General features: G+C 49.2%; 1 protein-coding gene across 5 annotated transcripts in view; it reads left to right on the plus strand.

Annotated features, from left to right (window-relative positions):
- Positions 1 to 20221, plus strand: part of Nlrc5 (NLR family CARD domain containing 5) — an 86153-nt gene that overhangs the window by 38342 nt on the left and 27590 nt on the right. For all 5 annotated transcript variants that reach the window (XR_003837390.1, XM_029480352.1, XM_029480353.1 and 2 more), the window contains 16 exons: positions 1307 to 1390; positions 1503 to 1592; positions 2169 to 2228; positions 3661 to 3723; positions 4127 to 4210; positions 6244 to 6327; positions 7286 to 7375; positions 8217 to 8285; positions 9061 to 9129; positions 9879 to 9971; positions 10375 to 10458; positions 11053 to 11142; positions 11920 to 11964; positions 12628 to 12705; positions 13865 to 13948; positions 18321 to 18404. Coding sequence is in view for 4 of the 5 variants with exons in the window: in XM_029480352.1 (XP_029336212.1) it covers positions 1307 to 1390; positions 1503 to 1592; positions 2169 to 2228; positions 3661 to 3723; positions 4127 to 4210; positions 6244 to 6327; positions 7286 to 7375; positions 8217 to 8285; positions 9061 to 9129; positions 9879 to 9971; positions 10375 to 10458; positions 11053 to 11142; positions 11920 to 11964; positions 12628 to 12705; positions 13865 to 13948; positions 18321 to 18404 (1251 nt within the window). In the remaining variant the exon portion in view is untranslated. The remainder of the gene's footprint in view (positions 1 to 1306; positions 1391 to 1502; positions 1593 to 2168; positions 2229 to 3660; positions 3724 to 4126; positions 4211 to 6243; positions 6328 to 7285; positions 7376 to 8216; positions 8286 to 9060; positions 9130 to 9878; positions 9972 to 10374; positions 10459 to 11052; positions 11143 to 11919; positions 11965 to 12627; positions 12706 to 13864; positions 13949 to 18320; positions 18405 to 20221) is intronic.

A 20221-nucleotide genomic window follows, 5' to 3' on the forward strand; every position in this document is an offset into this window, starting at 1 on the left:
TCTTCTTCCTTTTGGTTTTTCGAGACAGGGTTTCTCTGTGTAGCCCTGGCTGTCCTGGAACTCACTCTGTAGACCAGGCTGGCCTCGAACTCAGAAAGTTGCCTGCTTCTGCCTCCTGAGTACTGGGATTAAAGGCATGCGCCACCACTGCCCAGCCACAGTATACTTCTTGCTTGTGTCTTAATTGATTGCTCCAGAAAAAGGTGGAACAGTCTTTTTTAAAAAATACTTTAAATTTTTCTTTTCTCAGTTTTTATTTTGTTTTTCAGATTATAACATAATTACATCATTTCTCCCTTCCATTTCCTCCCTCCAAGCCCTCCCATACATCCCTCCTTAGTCTCTTTCAGATTCATGACCTCTTTTTTCACTAATTTTTATTGTATGCATATACATATATACATATATATTCCTAAATATAACCCACTCACTCTGTACTTGTTACTTGTAGGTATGTTTCCAGGGCGGACCATTTGCTATGGGATGACCAATTGATATACTCTTCCCTGGGAATAACTTTTTCTCCCATTCTTAGCAACCCTCAGTTGCCTGTGATTCTTTGTGTAGAGTTGAAGTATCATGGACTCTCCCTTGTCCACTTTAACATGTCTGTCGATGCTGTCTTTGTTAAGCTCATGTTTAGTCAGTCATGTTGGTGAAAGTTTATGACTGTAGCTTCTGACATTACTAGGAGACACGGTCTCAGCAAAATCCTTCATCTTATATAAATCTCCTTCCTGAGATTCAGAAAGGGAACCCCTGAATCCAAGCAGGCTCACCCAGGAAGTAGGATACAGCACTTACAGAATGGTACCCAGGCTAGCCAGTCCCTGCTGTTACCTCTAATGGGTGTCTTTGGGCAGTGGTCACTCTGATTGGAAAGGTTTTAACCATTGATCTTGTTGAAACTGTCTTTCTTGAGTGAGATTAATCCTGGTCCTCATCATCCCATTTATTTATTTATTCATTTATTTGATTTGATTTCAATTTCCCCTGTTGTTCTCAACCATTCTCACACTGTTTCTCCATCTGTCCCTCCAACTGGAATCCAGGTAGGGACAGTGAAGTCAGAGAGGTTGTTATGACCTCTGATGAGCTCTGGCCAGAGCTGAGACTGGAAGTAGAGTCTTTAATCTCCCAGAAATACCTCATTTAGCCCCTGAGTCATTAATGAACTCAAGATTGAGGCACATTGTACACCTAAGCCCCGGGAGCAGACCTTACTTCATAAGGCTGTCACCTACCATCTGGGGCTTCCAAGTGCCCATTCCCACAGCTGAGGGATTGGGTCTTGGTCTCCCTGTAGTTTGCATGACAACCAGCTCAAGGACCCCGAGGTGCTGAGTCTTGTGGAGCTGCTCCCCTCCCTGCCGAAGCTCCAGAAGCTTGAGTAAGTGGTCTTACCGCAAGCCAACCCCGCCCCTTTTTTGGCCCAAGTCACACCTTCCTTTGCAGACCATGTCAAGGGCTTCCACCCCTGACACTATGCCACAATTATACAGCCTGAGCCGAAACAGCTTCTCCAGGTCAATCCTCCTGTCTTTGGTGAAGGTGGCCATCACATGTCCTACTGTCAGGAAGCTGCAGGTCAGGTGAGCAGATCTTCCCTGTCTGGAGGCAGGAGAGTGCAGTATGGGAAAGGAGGTGGCCCCTAGCTTATAAGATCTGTGTGTGCATGCCACAGTAAGCTTACTTCACAGCTAGAATCTGCCTCGGGGTTTGGTGTATAATAATAGTAAGTGGATGGAAAGATGCATGGATTGATGGGTGAACAAAATGGGTGGAGCACAGGCATAGCTAAAGAAATAAGGTGTGTGTCGCTCTCCATGGTTCTGAAACCAAACCAAACCAAACCAAACCAAACCAAACCAAACCAAACCAAAACAAAACAAAACAAAACAAAACAAAACAAAACAAAACAAAACAAAACGTGGGGCTGGGGAGGGGGGACTTTCTACCTTGCCCTGCCAACCTTACAAAAGCAGGCTTGCTGCCGTGGAAGAGGATGTATGGCCATGTGGGGCACTCTTTTCATTTCTCCTGTTTCCTCTATCAGGAAATAAGCTTTCCCTAAATGATTGGGATGGGGTTGGTGACAGCTGGGGAAAGTGGAGTGATGCACTGAATTCCAGTTCCTGGTTATCAAGGCTTTGTGTCTGACTCTGTAGGGAATCGGACCTCATCTTCTATCTGTCCCCGGTCACAGAGACAGCTACACAGCAATCAGGGTAAGTAGCTAGGGAGGCATGGCCCCAGCTAGTCCTGAGAGGGGATCTAGAGTGGGAGGGCGAGGGTGAGAATATAGCAAGAAATGGAGAGGGAAGATTCTCCCTGCTGCTGGGTGCATCCCTGCTCAGGGCTGGCAAAGTGTCTTCCCTTCCTCCCATGTGTCTGTAGTACACCTGACCCCTGGCTTGAGAAGCATCCCTAGGGTCAAAGTCAGCCAGGCCTGTAGGGAGGACATGAAGATACCATGCACTGAAAAGTTCTTCAAACAGAAGAAAAGATAAAGGGAGAACTGATTGTATCTACATCTTAGGGCTGCCTTGGGAATGGAGGGAAAAGTGCATCTAACATACTTCAAATGCTGGAATGCCACCAGCATTCAAAGCTGGCTTTCTAGCTCCCGCCTCCACCCCTACCACACACACATTTGGGATGGGTGAAGACAGGAACATTTCTGTCACTGAGAAAACACCCCTCCTCCCCACACTCCTCCCTGGCTAAGCTCCAGGCTATACCCCTTCTCTGCTCTCAGCTTCAGTCCCTCATCTGTACCATGACACAGTTGGGTCAACGTTACTTCCCCCCTAGATGCCTAAAGCTCTGATGTCCAATGTGATCACTGCCAGTCACTGTGACTATTCAAATGAAGTGACTTTCAGTCCATCAGTTGCACTTACTACTTTTCCGGGGCTGCGCAGTGGCCACAGGTGTCTCCTGTGGCAGATGACACTGTGAAACTTCTGTCACAGCTAAAGGTTCTGTTAAAGTTGTGGCTCTCAACCTTGGTAATGCTGTGACCCTTTAATAGAGTTCCTCGTGTTGAGGTGACCCCCAACCATAAAATGATATTGTTGCTACTTCATAACTGTAATTTTGTTACTGTTAAAAATCATAATGTAAATATCTATCTGGTGGGCAGTATCTCTGATATGTGACACATATCAGAGGGGTCATGACCCACAGGCTAAGAACCACTGTGTTAGACAATTCTAACCTATAAGCTTATAGAAACTGGCTTATGATATATCCCAAGCTTCTTTACAGTCCCTGGCACTCTCTTTACCTTATGAGAGAGTCTGGAAGGGCTATAGCTCTTCACTGCTTGGCCTTGCCTATTGAAGGCAGCACATGCTCCCTGTCACATCAAAGAGATGTTATCATAATGAACTTAGGAAATCAAAACTGAAGAGTCTGGTGGTTGAAGTGGGGGGAAACTGCACAGCCACATATGGGAGAAGCCACATCTGAATAAGGTTCTCTTAAACCTCAAGCCCTTTGCCTAGGTACAGCCCAAACACCTTCTACCACTGCCTTTCGCAGGAACTCACCATGGGGGTGCTGCAGGATCTTCAGCCCTGGATGCCAAGGAAAGAGGTCCAGTCCATCAGGTTGTGATCCTGAGCTCAGACTAGTGTGTAATTTGTTCTTTTTCAGAGCATCAGATGTACAGGGCAAAGACAGCCTGAAGGAAGGACAGAGTCGAAGCCTGCAACTCAGGTACCACGGCAAAGGATAATGGAGGTAGGGTCCTTTCCCAAAAGAGGAAGAACATCCAGGAAGGAATACAGGGGAAGCAGATGGAGGTGCAGGGAAAGGGCATGCATAAGCAACTATATCAACAATAGCTCCAGCTGAATGGGCCCATGCTATATATTTAGGGTACTGTATTCAAAGGTCTGTGTCTGATACCTCATGGGAACCCTTGTAGGAGCCCCACTAATGACACATGTTTCTCTACTTTGGTAGAAGATAGTGAGTCATAGACAGATTAAGTGCCTTGAATAGGTTCACCCCACTACTTAGAGGTATGCAGATTCCAGAGCTGTTCCCTCAGGATACACCTGACTCAGAACCGGAAGAACCATGATTTTTCTCCTGATACCCTTCATTCCTATCCCAGACTTCAGAAATGTCAACTCAGGGTCCGTGATGCAGAAGCCCTTGTGGAGCTATTCCAGAAAGGCCCCCAGCTGGAGGAAGTGGAGTGAGTACTCTTAAGTGGGAAGCCTGGGGCAGGAGCAGGCAGGGAAGCTGGGCAGGGTAGACAACAGTCAGAACATCTGTCACCTGTCCTGTATCAGCGGCTCAGCTAGAAGCTGTCAGGGGTGTGTTTTATCATCTCTCTGTGATGGACCACATTTTATAGAGAAGGAAATGAAGGCACAGAGGTAAATTTGCTCAATATCAAACAGGAAGGAAGCATCTAGCCTGAGAGTCCCAGCCCCTCCTCGTGAATTCTGCCACTATCTTCGTGGCCATCAGTAGAGTGGGACTCCTCCTGCACTTGGGCAACCCATTCTTTACAAGCTAAAGAGGTTCCCATGATGCCTGTCTCCTGAGCATGGCTTAAGAACTGGTGGTGGTCATTACCTAGTGGTAGGAAGGGAACTCCACCAAGACAGTCCCAGGAAGTCTCCCAAGGGATGTAAAGACAGAACGGTGGGGTCTCCAGGTGGTGGCGGCGCACGCCTTTAATCCCAGAACTTGGGAGGCAGAAGCAGGGAGATTCCTGAGTTCAAGACCAGCCTGGTCTATATAGAGCGGAATTCCAGGACTGCCAGGGCAACACAGAGAAACTTTGTATCTAAAAGCCAGAGTGTGAAGTATTTAGGGGTGAGTTGGCCCCAGCTCAGGGTGTGGTCTATAGGGTGAGTCTGGGCAATCATCTATGGGTTCATTACTTTGTTTCATTGGAACACTAAGGGAGACAGGATTACAATGTATCAAAGATGCGCCAGCAAGATGGCTTAGCAGGTAAATGCGCTTGTTGCCAAGCCTGGCCATCTGAGTTCAATCTCCAGGGCCCACACGTGGAAAGAGCGAATCAGTTCAGAGATGGCTTAGTGTCTGATTGCTTGGGGGCTCTTCCAGGAAACCTGATTTCAGTTTCAGTTTCCACGTTGGGCTGTTGTAACTGCCTATAACTTCAGTTCCAGGGGATTCAGAGCCTTCTGGCATCCATAGGGACCCATACACACACACACACACACACACACACACACACACACACACACACACACTTACATACCAGAATTTTAAAACAAAAATGAAGGCATGAGATGTTTCTAATCCCCTTGCACAACTGAGCATGTCCCTCCCTGGTCCCCTCACTTGCAACAGGACCCCAGCCACCCTCTCTGCTCTGTTCACCCCTACTGCCAATCCAACTTAATCTCAAGCCTGGCCCATCTCCAGTGTCTTCATCCACTTCCTTTGTTAGAACCCACATCTCTCACCCGGTGACCCATTAGCTTCTGCCTCACTATTGTCCCAGCTCCCACCATGGCATTCTCTCCCTGGCAGAATAGACAGAGTTTCACTTCCACCTACACCATCAGTCCTTCCCTCTGTTCAGGGTAAAGCCCAAATCCTCAAATCCTGCGGGACCCAGAAACCTGCCCCAACCTCCACAGCCCCTTTCTAACACCTTCCCCCTGCCCGAACCCCGCCCTCACTCTATTTCCAGTCTAAGCACATTGGCTCCCTCTGGAGGCTGGTATGTTCTATGCCACAAGGTCTTTGTGTTACCCCCACTACTAGGGACAATCTTCCCAGATCTCTCCCCATACACTTACCTATGAAACTCCTGGGATTTCCAGCAAGTAGTTAAAAAAAAATCAAGAAAGCCTCTCTGACCTTACACTGGGTCAGATATCCTTAGAATTAGGGAAATGATCGCAAGAAGCAATTATGCATGTGGCAGAATACAGGAATTGTCAAAGGGGGTCCTTTGAGGCAGGCTTGTCTGGGTTCAAACCCAAGCCCACTCTTGAGCAAATCCCTTAAGGACTCTGTGCCTTGTTTACTCAGCAGTAAGATAAAGATACTCTAGCTGCTGCTTCATAGACTGTGAGTATGAAATGTGCCACAAGTGTGTAAGTACCAAGGCCATTGCCACATGTGGAGCTGGCAGCCTTTAGTTATTATAAAGTTCATTCGCGAGAACGATGTTCTGACTAAAGCCAGGGTTGGGAGGGGGGGCACTGCAAGAGAGTCTCCACGGTGCCTCTATCTTAGTCTTTCAGGGAACCATTTGGAAGATGATGGCTGTCGACTTGTGGCAGAGGCTGCTTCACAGCTTCACATTGCCCAGAAACTGGAGTGAGTTGTACTTCCCACTGTTGGGTAACAAGGGGAGCCAGGAAGAGTCCCATTTTTGTCCCTGCCACACCCTGCTTTCCATGTCCACGGTCAGCAATAGTAGCAGCATCTATCTACCCAGCTTCCTCTTTCTCCAGCTAAGTTTGGGTGTTGATTATACCTTGCCCTGGCCTCTGCCCTGAACCACCAGTAAGCTCACCATCTAAGTCCACACACATAGCACATAGCATGCCCATGGCACATCTGGCTCACAAGCTAGGTCCGTCCTTGCAACAACTGGCAAGGCTGGAGCCTTGCATGGGCCAGAGCTGAGGTACTGACTGGGTGGGTACTGTGCAGACAGGTCAAGACATTAGGGGACAATGTGGCATGTTTGGTTGAGGTGCAGGTGTAAATTGTTGCAGTGGTGATCTGAGAAATCAGGGTGTACAATGGTGTGGAGCTGGGGTAGAGATGGTTGGGTTGTATTGGGGTTTTAGGATCCTATTTGGGTAAGGAGTAGTGAGGTTTGGACTTCAGCTTTATCTGGGCCACTCCATAACTTTAAAAACCCTGGGAAGGTAATAGAATGTCTCTGGACCTCAGTTTCTCCATCTGTAAAATGGAGTTAAAATGGGACTGTGCATGTCCAAAAACCTTGCCAGTCCTCCATGTTACTCCATAGACTGCAAAACTGAAGCTCAGAGAGGGGAGAACCCAGAAGCAGTGCTTAATGGGTTAAGCCAGAAAACTTGAGTCCCTGAGTGTGTGTGTGTGTGTGTGTGTGTGTGTGTGTGTGTGTGTGTGTGTGTTGGTGTGTGATGGGGGGTTGGGTGGGGGCCATACAACCCTTGGCCTGCATGGCCAGAACTCTCAGAGGGACACTGCTTGGGGACCCATGACACCTAACAACTTTCAAGCCACGATGAAAGGACAGGAACTTTCTGCCTGCTGACACTGCCTCCTCTCTTCTCCACAGCCTCAGCGACAATGGCCTCTCTCAGACTGGGGTGACCTATGTGTTGGAAGCCATGAGCACATGTAGGACCCTGGAAGAGCTGCACATCAGGTGGGAATCTCAACAGAGCACCATCTCTTCACTTTAGCCCTGATGCCCAGAGCTCAGGGGCGTCTCCTCACACTTTCTGAAGCTCCCCATAGCCTTAAGGACCCCCAGAAGATGCGGCTGGGGCCTGCAAAGCTGGCACTCAGTGCTGTGGGTGTCTCTTCTGGAGAACTGCCTGGGGCTGATGGAGCCAGCTGGGAATGGCAGTAACAGAGACCGAGAGAACAACTCTCTCGCTCCTTGCCCCATTTGGTACAAACAATGCAGTACCCTGTGTGTCCCCAGCTCCTGTGGGCCCTCTTCTTTTCAACTTCCTTTGGTCCCCTTCCAGCTTCTCCTGAGAACAATCTCCAGGTGACTTGTGACCTCCTGCCCCCTGGTCCAACCACAGTCCTATCTCTATCAGTGTGAGGAGCAGAGGACAGATGTGAACGAATGTCAGTGCTTTCCTGAAAACCTCATTCTTGGTTCTCAGCTGTATGAAGGGTCTGCTTCATGCCCCCCTCAAAGGCCTGGAGGGAAGCCAGACTCTCTCACATGGGAGATTGGGTGCCTCATTTGCAGTGATCCTTGAGATATACAGCATGTCATGGGAGACAGCACCCACATCCCAAAGTGCCGCAAGCATCCGAGGAAACCCCCACCCCCACCCCATCCAAGGAAGGCAGAGAGGGCGTGCTGTAGACTGAGAGACAAACCAGAACAGGAAAAACCTGAAGCCTCTGTAGCAGGAAAGCATCCCACTTCACAGCCTCATAGGAAGGCATAGGAAGGGGCTTAGCTTGGGCAGGTGTGGTGCCTTAGTGGTCCCAATAACCTTCCCTTACCCATCTCTTCTCCATAGCCTGCTAAGCAACACCATGGTACTCACATTTGCCCAGGAGCCGAGGGAGCAGGAGGGGAGCTGCGAGGGGTAAGGACCCAGTATGTGCATACCTCTTTGGGGTGGAGATGTGCCCTCCCTGACCCAGGGAGACCTAGACAGGAACTCACGAAGTAGGGCTACCTCTGTATCTCAGATGGCAGAGTGTTTGTGTGATAGTGCATGGAACTCTGGGCTCAGTTTCCCCACACTGTACAAGTCAAACATGGTGGCCTCTAAGATACATGAGATCCTGTCTGAAATACTGATCAAGAATTCACCATGGGTCAGGCAGTGAGCAGGTGTGGCAGGAGACATGGGTCTGATGAAAAAGGAGCAGAGGGCAGACTACTGGTAATGCCAGGCCAGGCTGGGATGGCCAGAGCTCCTACCTTCCTTTGGCAAAGGGGTATATGTTAACCTCCTTTGAGGGACTTGCAGCACATGGCCAGAGGCTTAGCTCTGTGTCTTCTGTGTCTAATCACAGGCTACTGCATATTGCATAGGGTCTGAACTCTGTAGGTTGGTAGGAGGGGATCTGTCATCTCTACCATCCCCTGTGGTGATAATGACAATGATATTAGTGGTGACCATAACCAGGGTGAATTGAGCACTTACTCTATGTGCAGCTAGCAAGCACTAGACTGAGACAACTCACATGTGACAAACTAGTCCCAGAGAGAGGCTAGTCCCAGTCACATGCCAGACTAAAGTCTCATGACCCTGACCAAGCACAGAGATTAAAAGGTTGACAGTGAGTTTGGCAATGGACCCTGGAACCAGAGGCAAGATGTGTTGAGTCTGGCCTTGCTATGTGTTCCTCCAGGAGGGCACCACTTATCAGCTTCGTGTCTCCTGTGACCTCCGAGTTGTCCCAGAGATCTCGAAGGATCAGGTACAATGGTAATATCCCTTCCTTGTCCCCAAGCTTCAAGCCTGTCTCAGAGGCTCCCCAGAGGACACCACAACCTGCCGTGTCAAGGAGTTATGGCTGTCAACTTCTTGTTTCCTGCATAGCCCATCCCTCCATCTCCTCCTACTGTCTAGGCAGCCCTATCCTGTACCCTGCACCCTGGGCTGGAAAGACTCTGAACTGAGAAAAGGGGAGCCATGAGCCTCTGATCCCCAGTTCTGGGCAACAGCCTGGGCTCCCCTCAGCTCTGCATCTTCCCATCAACATCACCTTCTTTTTGCCTGCCTGCCTGCCTGCCTGCCTGTCGGTCTGTTGGTCTGTCTATCTCTCTCCTTGCCTATCTCATTCACAGTTTGTTCCTTTCTCCAAGGCCCTCATTCTTATCTCTCCTCTATCTTTGCTTTTTGTCCCTATCTGTCTCTGCCACTGTCACTCTGTGTCTCTGTCTCTGCCTATGTCTATCTCTAACTACCCCTGATGCAACCTCTACCTGTCTCTGACTCTATTTCGACCTGTCTGTCTCTGTTGCTCTCTCGTTTATTTCTGTCTCTCTCTCTCTCCAACCCCAGCCCTATGCCTCTCTGCTATTTGGGGCATGCTGTGTGTTAGTCCTCCTGCCTTTCTCAATGCCATGTACCACAATCCCACCCTTCTGCCCACTAGGGGCAGCTTTCCTCTGGATACAATGTCTGGTGGACACTGCAGAGCTGTGTGGGTCTTGCCCCTTGCAGGCTGACACACTGTGGCTTCCTGGCCAAGCACACAGAGAAGCTCTGTGAGGCACTGAGAGCCAGCTGCCAGACCTACAACCTGGATCATCTTGAGTGAGTATTTGATTCCAGAAAGGCAGTGGTGGGGACAGTAGAGCGTTGCTTGGTGATAGAATGCAGGTGTCCTGTTTTCTTTTGAAGAGTCTATCCAGCTTTCTTTCTCATTGACATCAGAGACCCTTCAGAGACCTGGGGGGGCGGGAGGAGGGGAGGGACAGTGACTTTCTTTCCAAATATACATCTCACACTGGTGCCCTTTGCAGCCATGCCTGGCTCCCAGAAGACCACAAATCTTAGAAAGAATGGTGGGGGTAAGGGGATTGAAGTGTCCCGTGTGTGAAGTGCAGAGTTGTGACCTAGTGCTTAGATTGGGTTCCTGGCCCCAGGAACCAGGTGACCACACTGCTGCCAAAGCAGAACCTACATCCTCCACTAACCTTTGCTTCTTCCTTTCCAGCCTATCAGACAACTCTTTGGGGGACAAAGGAGTGATCCTGCTAACCGAGCTGCTCCCAGGACTGGGTCCCCTGAAGTCCTTGAAGTAAGCAACTAACCCCCCCCCCCAAGGCCTCTGGGTTCCCACCAGTGAGAGGGGTTGTTCGGGTCTTCTTCTGGGTACAGTAATGATGTAACCAGTATGAGCCCTCTTCCCACAGCAACACACAAGCAAGTGTTCAACAAGGCCTCCCCCTGGCTTGACTAAACACTGACTTACTTCAAAGAGCTCAGGGCTCCACCTTTTGCTTCAGGCCTTCTCCAAGCAGCTCCTTTGTGTCTCCATGGAGAAGAGATAGCTTTCCTCCCGCTCCCGTTTAGGAGTCTCCTCCCATTTTTAATTTACCCTGAGTCCCGCCATTCCCTTATCAGGCGGCACAATAGAGTCCAGAGGGTGCTCTGGGCTCCAGTCTTAGCTCCTTCACCAACACAGCCAACATGTCACCTTGAGCAAGTTCCTACCTGCCTAGCTCATTCCACAGCTGTGCAGTGAAGTTGGGGGGTTTTGTGATGGTCACCTGGGGGTTCACTGGGGTCTGCCATCTGCGGCCAGAGACACTCCCATCGCTGGCCCTGTGCTCTGAAATTCAGAGAGCGTGTCTGAGTCCTTCACCACTGTCACTGTGTGATTGATCCCCAGCCTCAGCAGGAATGGCTTGTCCATGGATGCTGTGTTTAGCTTGGTCCTGTGTCTGTCTTCCCTGCCGTGGGTGTTCCACTTAGATGTCAGGTGAGTGGCTGCCCTGTCCCCCACCCTCTCCCTCCTCTCATAAGCCCCTGTTGATGCCTCATTTTTACAGGTCATTTGGGGTCATCCTTAGGGTCTTAGATGATACCAGGTGCAGTGAAGGTGTGCTAGGATTAGTGAGTGAAATGAATGAATGAATGAACGAACGAACGAACGAACGAACGAACGAACGAATGAATGAATGAATCAGTAAAGTTTGTAGCTCCATGGTCCCAGGAACAATCAAATTTCTCCAAACTCTCCTTGGGACAAACATCTTTCCACTCTCCCTTACCCTCCAGGCTGTCCTTAGATACTCCTGAGCAAACTAGGGGCTGGCTGGTGGCCTTCGGGGTTCAGGGACTGGCCTACCTGGCATCTCCAGAGTTTATGAAGCTGGAAGGGAAGGCACCAGCCAACCCACAGCCCTGGATCTCCCCCATACAGAAAGCCTGTAGAAACCCTCTGCCTTTTTCCTCCTTCCCTGAGAATCCTAAGAATAGAGGTGTGGTGGCAGGTGGCCAATGCTGGTCCTTAACGTTATAGGGTCCTTATGTCCTTATTTGGATAGTGCATGGAAGCCTGCCTTCTGTCCTGCTTCACCACAAGAGGGCGCTGAAATAATAGGCCAAGAGCCCTGCAACCAAGACTAACCGTGGCTGTCGATTGATCCATTGTTACTATAGTCCCTGGGTGGCAGGCTATCTCCTGGTCCCTAAGCCCTTCTGGGGAGGGGACCCTTGGCCTCTTCTCAACCAGCTTCCTCCTCTTCGCTTTTAGCCTTGAGAGTGACTGCATTTTCCTTCGAGGAGCTGGAACCAGCAGGTGAGGAGAGGAGATTTGGGCAGTCGAGCTAGCCTGTAGCTCTGACTCCTGCTTCTTGTGGATGCACAATCTCCACCCTGACAGACATGTTGGTGCCCAAGAATGACCGCCAGGTCTGGCGAGGTCTCTGGGGCAGCTTCGCTATCTAGTCAGCAAGTCCCTGCAAAACCAGGCTAACTCCAATTTAGCACTTCACGGGCGCTTCCAGCTGCCCCCTGGTGGCAGCAGGCGTCATGGCCCCGAACCCTGGAGGCTGTCCACACAGCTGGGCAGTGACTTCACCACAGCTAACGCAGGCAATCAGAAGCCAGGCTAGCCCCGGGCTTAGGTGCTCTTGGTTCCCCCAGCTTAGGATATCTGCGGGATCTCAGGGCAAAAGAATTGTGGATCAGGGAGACAGAAATACGGTTTTGTCAAGTTGGTGGAAGGGGAGGCACTCCATTCTGTCTCCACTCACCTGGTTGGGGGCTGCCCTGGACAGGTGTGAATTGCTGCTTTTCCTCGCCCCAGCTTCCCTTTCATGGATATCAGTTCCTCCACCTGAACAATGAGGGGCCTGGCTGGAATCAAATCTCCAGATCCCTTCCAGGTGTGGAAGTCCTGAGGGCGTGAGTCCCCGGGTGTGGCTCAAGCTTTCTTTTTGCTATGCTTTCCCCCTCCAAGGGATGCACAAGAACCAAAATTCCAGGCTGGAGTCCAGGTACTGGAGCTGAGTCAGTGGTACACCTCCAGGAGCTTCTGGTACTGTTTCCCACTTTTCTTTAGGGGTCAGGGATTGAGCAAAGCCAGGGGCTCAGGGCTATAAATTAAAAGAGTCTGAGAGATGGGAAAAGAAAAGGCCAGGGGACAGGGGACAGCTCTGGGGGTTGCTGGGCCCTTTGGATCACCTCAGTGGGGTTAAGGCCTGACATTCTCCTAAGAGAAGATTGTCATATCCCTGAAACACACTGGAAACCCAGCTCTCCCCCACCCTGACTCTCTCTCTGTCTGCTTTTGAGACTTTCATTTCTAGAAAGGGATTTATGTCCATACTCCGGAAAAGTCTGGCCACAAGGGGAATTAGGGGATTTCCCAACTAGGCCACAAGGGGCTAGAAGACCTTCCTGAGACCTGGCATTCTCCCCTAAGAGATGCCTAAGTAAGAGATGCCTAAGCTAGTGCCAACAGAGCTATTCAGAGGGAACTTGTCATGCCCCAGGCAGGAGAGGCGGCATGAACAAAGGCCAGGATGAGGGCACGTCTGGAAGCATTGCAGTGTAGCTAGAGCACATAGCAGCAGAGCTTGGGCAGGGTGTTCAGTTTTTACTTAAAGGTACTAAGGAACCACTAAGGGCTTTAAGCAGTGGATTTTAAGCAGTGGGAAGGCCCCATTAGATTCTCAGTGTTGAAAGATCAAACATGGACCGGAGAAAGGATCCAGCAGTTAAGAGCACTCACTGCTCTTGCAGAGGACTTGGGTTCGGTTCCCAGTATTCACATAGCAGGTCACAACCATCCCTACCTCCAGTAACAGGGGATCTGACACCGTCTTCCGTGGGCAGCAGGCATGCACTTGGTGCATGTGTATGCATGCAGGCAAAACACATTTTACAAATTTTTAAAAAAGGTGAGACCCTCAGAGGGTGGTGACGGATTGTGACATTGAGAGTGGAAGTCAGAGGTAATAAGGGATCCAGGTGAGTGAAGATGAGGCCTGGGCTCCGGCAGAGGCGGTAGACGGAGAGGAGTCACCACGTGGAGCAGCTTTGATGTAGATATCGTGATGGCTGGTCACAGGAGAGTTGGGAAGGGGAGTGTGCTCTGCAGGGCATAGGAGAGGCACCTGAGGCCTGCAGTTCTGGGGAGGATGTCTGATAGAAGAAGGGTCCACTCTGAATCCCCATCCTCTTCCCTCTGTCAGCCTTCAAGAGTGTCAGTTGGAACCCACGAGCCTTGCCTTTCTCTGTGCCACTCTGGAGAAGAGCCCAGGGCCTCTGGAAGTCCAGTAAGTAATAAGACAAAACCCGGAGTGCACAGAGTGGCTGGGTGGCTGTGCAGAAAACTGGGTGAGGGCTTATAGGGGAGACTTGATAAATCTTTGACGGCCTTCTTCCACCAGACCAATCAGCCCTACTCTGCCAGTTATGAGACCCATCAGTGGTCAGGCCCTCTCCCAGGAGCCTCAAGTACTGGACCACATGGAGTTCTGTCTCAGAGCCCCACACAAGTCTCTCCTTCATCCTGCCTCTATGGCTAATCTCATCACCTTTGAACCCCTTGGCCCTGAAATACCTCACACACTTCAGAACAACCAGGCCCGTGACCATAATCAGGAGTTCTCTCAGCCACATGGAAGCTGGCTGAGTCCTTGTACTTGTTTCTACTTCTGTGAACAAGACATTGAGCCTTTCCTTGGGAGTCAGTGTTAAGATTCTTATACAAGAATAACCTTTTAAAAAAAACTGTAGGCTGGAGCCCCCTCACTAAGCAAACCCGTCCTCTCACCGAATCATGGTGTCATTTGTCACAGTCTTGCCCTCCTCTTGCTCATATACTCTGTTTTTACTTTCTGGTTGTGTAGTTCTTATCCAAGATGCTCAGGACTGGAAGGGTTTTAAATTTTCTTCAGATTTTGGAATGTTTGCATATGCAGAATGAGATATCTTGGAAAAGGGAATCGGGTCTAAACACAACATTCATTCGTTTCGTGTAAGCCCTCTGAAAGCAATATCCCGTTTCTATAATGGGCCTGCTGCACTTGGGGCTGGGACCTGTCAGGACTGGAATTTTCCACTTGCAGTGTGACATCAGTGCTCAAACTATTTCAGACTTTGGATTTTGGATTTTCCAATTAGTGAGCCTATAGTCTCACCTGCATCAAACCTGCTTTCCTGGGTTGTAGCAATCTCATGCCCTGACTTCTGACTCCACCTCAAATCAATTCCAGACCATTGGACAAGCTAATCCATGTAGACCTCAGGTGTGTTTCTTATGCACTTCTCCATACAAAACACACCCAGAAAGAGGGGTTTGTATCATCTGAAAGGATTGAATCCAGCCATGGGAGATCTCCCTGCAGCTAATTACTATTCAGTGACAGTGTGGTTTTCCCTCAGGGTCAGGTCGTGTGAGTCCAATTCATTAAAAGCATTTTATTACATTTATTCACTTATTGTTTGGGGATGGGAGGGGGTGTGTTGTACCCACACGTGCAGTGTGTGTTCAGAGGTCAGAGGAGAAGTTTCACAAGTCATTTCCCAGGGATTGAATTCAAGTTGTCAGGCTTGGCAGCGAGCAAGTATCTTTGCCCTTGGAGCCATCTCACCAGTCCTCAGTTTGTTGTTTCTTTTTACAGCTTATTCTATTTATTTTGTGTACATACGAGGGTGTGTGAGCTGTGGTGCTTACTCGGAACTCAGTGGAACTCAGTGGAATTCACAGTTATCGGTTATCACAGTTCACCACGTAGGTCCCAGGAGCATCTCACATGTCACCCTCCCCAACTGATTCTTTTAAACAAATTCCTTTAGAATAAGTTTAGACAATGTTTCAAGAAAGTTACAGAGAGTCAGCATCTGCTACATTGTGTGTTTGTTATGGCATTACAGTGGAGAAGCCCTCTGAGGCAGATGGCTGTTGGCTCAGGCTTTACCCGGTCTCCACTGAGAGGGAACCCTGCATTCTGGACCGCAGTCTGCATTCAAGCACTGCTTCTCAGCCTCCTCTTTTCCCAAGAGCTTCCCATTCTTTCTCTGTTTTTCCATGTCCTCCTTGGTTTGCCGGTCCCCAGCTAGGTATTTTGCAAGCCATCATCTGGCTGAGTTTGCTGTTTTGTCTCCAGGTTAAGCTAGGGTCTAGACCTGGGGGAAGTATCCGCCAGTCCAACTGCCTCCTCCTATCACACTTTAGGGCTGCATGCTGTCATGCTTGGCTTTGACTACCTGCCCAAGGCTGTGTCTCTCACACTTTCTCACTGTGAGGTTGCTTTGTCACGTAAACAGCTCTCATATTCTAGAGACTTCTGGCATACATAAAATGGAGAGACTAGAGGACCTTAGGCCCCTTCTCCCTCAGGAGTGATAAGTCATAACTCACACCCCATCGCTTTCCCCATACCCCACAGCACACAGCTGGTAGCACTTGCTGCCTGCACCCCAGCACTCAAGGCAGAGGCTGGGGTGCCAGAGGTGTAAGGCCCATCTGGGCCACATAGTTGGTTCCAGACCAGTTGGGATTACACATCCACAATCTGTCTAAAAAAAGAAAGCAGAAAATTTCATGTGCGCACACAGTATGTACTCATGTACAAGCACATGCACACGTAATTATTTTAAAGTTGTTTCCGATATTTACAATTTTTTTCTTTTTTTTTTTTTTTTTGGTTTTTCAAGACAGGGTTTTTCTGTATAGCTATGGCTCGATACTTTACAATTTTACTTGTAAATATTTTTAGTATGGAAAGTTTTAAATACTCTTATGTTTATTGATCTAAGTTTTTTTTAAAAGACAAAATCTTACTGTGTAGCTCTGGCTGGCCTGGAACTTCCTTTGTAGACCAGGCTGGCCTTGAAATCACAGAGATCCAACTACCTCTGCCTCTCAAGAGCTAAAATTAAAGGCATGCCCCACCATCCCCTGCGTTTTTTTTCTTTTTTTTTTTTTTTTTTTTTTGGGCTTTTTCATGGAACTTTCTTTTTTTTTTCTTTTTTTTTAATTTTTAATATTTTTTATTACATATTTTCCTCAATTATATTTCCAATGCTATCCCAAGAGTCCCCCATAGCGCCCCCCACTTCCCTACCCACCCATTCCCATTCTTTTGGCCCTGGCATTCCCCTATATTGGGGCATATAAAGTTTGCAAGTCCAATGGGCCTCTCTTTCCAGTGATGGCCAACTAGGCCATCTTTCGATACATATGCAGCTAGAGACAAGAGCTCCGGGGTTCTGGTTAGTACATCATGTTGTTCCAACAATAGGGTTGCAGATCCCTTTAGCTCCTTGGCGTTTTTATTCTTAATGTAACCACAAAAGTATTATCGAACCTCAGATATTAACAATGAAGTCCTAAAATTATCCAGAGCATCATTCAGTATTCGGTGGCCGTGCCTGAGGTGTTTCTGCAGAAGGCTTGCATTTCCGGGTTTTCGCACCTTGGCCATCTGCAGCAGGACACTGCAAGCCCATCTAGATATGTGCAGACGGCTACACCAGGCTCTCCTGTGTTGTCACAGCAATGCTACCCAAAGCACTCCAGCACTGTCTACCTGTTAAGCACCCACTGAATAGGAGGCTGTAGGATGCGCACAGGGTTTGGGGCTGCAGGCACTGCCTAGAATCCATAAGAAAGACAGGCAGAGCTGGGGGTTTTGCGCACAAGTCGTATCTCAGGGTCCCCTCCCCTCAGCATTGATTGGGTGTCCTGGGACTTGCTCGGAGGTCAGAAAAGGTGGTCAGTTCCCCTGCTGCTTCCCCACTTCCCACTCTATCTACTGGGGACCTGTAATAAGTCAAAATGGGTCATATGACCATTGCTTTAAAAAATCTGTGTAGACCCAGAGGCCATGGTATTGTGGGGTAGGGATGTGGGGAACATGGGAAGGTGCTGTGAAAAGACCCTCAGTGAAAGATCCCACTCAAGACACTGCCCTGAGTCCTGGCCAGGTGGGGACAGAGAGAGCTAGTCTGAGCCCCTCTATCCCTTACCTACATTAGTGTTATCCCACCCCCTCCTCCCAGCCAACCAATGAGTAGAGCAGGACTGAGGCCAGCAGGCTCTTGAGGCACAAAGGGAAAGGGATAGAGGAGAAAGAGCAGAGGGCAGAGGGAGTGAAGGCAGGAGAGAACCCCAGCCCAAAGGAACAGGACAGGAAGTGGGGACAGGAAGTACCTCCAGACCCTCAGTGGAGGTTGAATGTGATTCTCTGGATATTCAGGACATACAGTGGCCCAAAGGCAGATATTAGGACCGTCTCCTGTTCTGTCACATTGTCTGCACCTGCAATACAGTGACTGGTGGGTTTTAATGGGCCACAGAAATCTACATCCCTCCAGTGGAACGATGGCTCACAGGCTCCATCTGTTTCATCCCTGCTGGGGTGACCCTCTACTTACAATCCTGCCAGTCCATGGAGTTTGTGGAGAGACTGTCCTACAGTCCCTTGGAAATCCAAAATGTCCAGCAGCTTGGTAAAGACACACGGAATAAAACAATTTTATTTGTTCCATCCAGTGTTTCCAAGACACATCTGGCTTGACCCAGGAGAATGCTGTTGGCAGCACATCTCCTCTCCTCTCCTGAAGGCTCTGGCTGTGAAGTGGCCATGCTGTCCACTTTCTAGAAGGTTCCCCCACCTCACCAAATCCTTTGCTTCACAGACTGTCCTGCAAGTCCCTGAGTGATGACAGCCTGAAGATCCTGCTGCAGTGCCTGCCCCAGCTGCCTCAGCTCAGCCTGCTGCAGTAAGTCCAGGTTTCCAGTCCTACTACGCAGCTGATCATATCTCCTAGGCTGTATGTGACAGGGCTCTTCTTCTCATCCTCCTCTCCTCTCTCCACCATTACATCAATTCATCTCACACATCTGAGACTCAGCTCATCCAACCTCACCCAAATGCGTTGTCTACTCTGGATCTGTTTTGTGTTCTAACTACAGGGTCCGTATGTCAGCTCTTGTTCTCAAATAGGTTGGGACTCAAATAGGCCACGTACTCAGAAGCTCATGAAGGATGGGAGGAGTTTGGGCAATAGTCAGTCATGCTTTTTGTTGCCTATGGAAAGGTCACCTACCCCTACGAAGGACCCAAGCAGATGTAGGCCATGTATATGTCACATGCCATGTTGTTAAAGGTCACCCTCTAACTCTGTCAAAGGGGAGGAATTTAAGCAGCATCCGTCAAAGTATTTAAAACTCTGTTTTCTAATTTCAGTGCAGACTGGTTAGAATTTAAAAAGGATTTACTTTAAATATGCTTCTAGCAGGGGGGGGGGTGGGAAGAAACAGCCACAGCTGAGATGGAAAAATACAACAGGAAATTAAATCACAGCATTAATAGTGGCAGCAAGAGCTGCTCGGCTGAGCTCTGGACATGTACAAGGCTGCTTTCATTGCCTGTGGGCGCTCGCTTCTCTTCTGATCCTCTGGGTGGTGGGGAGGGGGAGCACGCAGATGTGAAGTGGTCGGAGATAGGATAGTCACCCAAACCACAGCTGTAAGTCGCACAGCGTCAGCCGTGATGCTGCGTTTGTGTTTGGATCCTTGTGTAGTCTCACCTTCATTTCACTCACCCTCCATGCTGTTGACCAGGCACCGTCTGCGGTGCTATGGACATGGGAGCAAAAAGCAAACAACTAGGTCCTTGCCTTCTCTGTGCTTGCCTTGTGGTACAATAAGCCAAGCAAAAACCACAGTGATGTGCAATGATGCAGCCAGATGGCATCAGGTGGAACCCAAGTCCCTGGGGAGGCTGAGGCAAGAGGATCTCCAGTTCTTGGTTAGCCAGGGCTACAAAGTGAAGTCCTGCCCCCAAAACAAAACAAAACAACAAACCCTAAGCAAAACAATCAATACATGAATGTAACCAATAGCAAGTTTCTTTTCTCTGAGTTATGATAAGTTGCTGGATCTGAGACACAAGTGACAATAGGCGTGATCAGAGAAAGCCTGGTGATTCCCGAAGGACAACAGGGAGAGTCTGTCTTTGTAAGCTTGTGAAGGGCAGGGAACTACACTCCAGGCAGTGGGGACAGCATATTTGCAGCCTTGACAAGCCTTGATACACATGTGATCAGAGGCAGTGGCAGGCAGGAAGGAGCTAGGACACAAGACGGAGGGAGATGTCAGGGCTGGTCATGTAGGACCTGGCATCCAGAGAGAGGGTTGGGGTTTTCACTCTCAGGAATTTGGAAGTCCGTATGCATGAGTAGTATGAATTTTCAAATGCTAAGATTGGCTGCTGAGTGGAGACTGAGGGGTAAGAGAAGCAATGGGAAGAGAGGAGCTGAGTCGCAGGCAAGATGCACCCACAGCCAGGTCTCCAAGGCCGGTGTTTGTAGCTCGTTACATTGTTGGGGTGTTGCTAGGTTGTCTGTCTCTCTGTCTTCCTCTCACTTCCTGCTGCTCATGGTCTCTGGTAAGCATACAGGTGTTCAAACAGACTAGTAAGACTAGAGACTAGTCATATTGGTGACTAGAGACTAGCCATATTGGTGACTAGAGACTAGCCATATTGGTGACTAGAGACTAGCCATATTGGTGACTAGAGACTAGCCATATTGGT

The sequence above is a fragment of the Mus caroli genome, chromosome 8 (assembly GCF_900094665.2).
Source record: "Mus caroli chromosome 8, CAROLI_EIJ_v1.1, whole genome shotgun sequence".
NCBI lineage: Eukaryota > Metazoa > Chordata > Mammalia > Rodentia > Muridae > Mus > Mus caroli.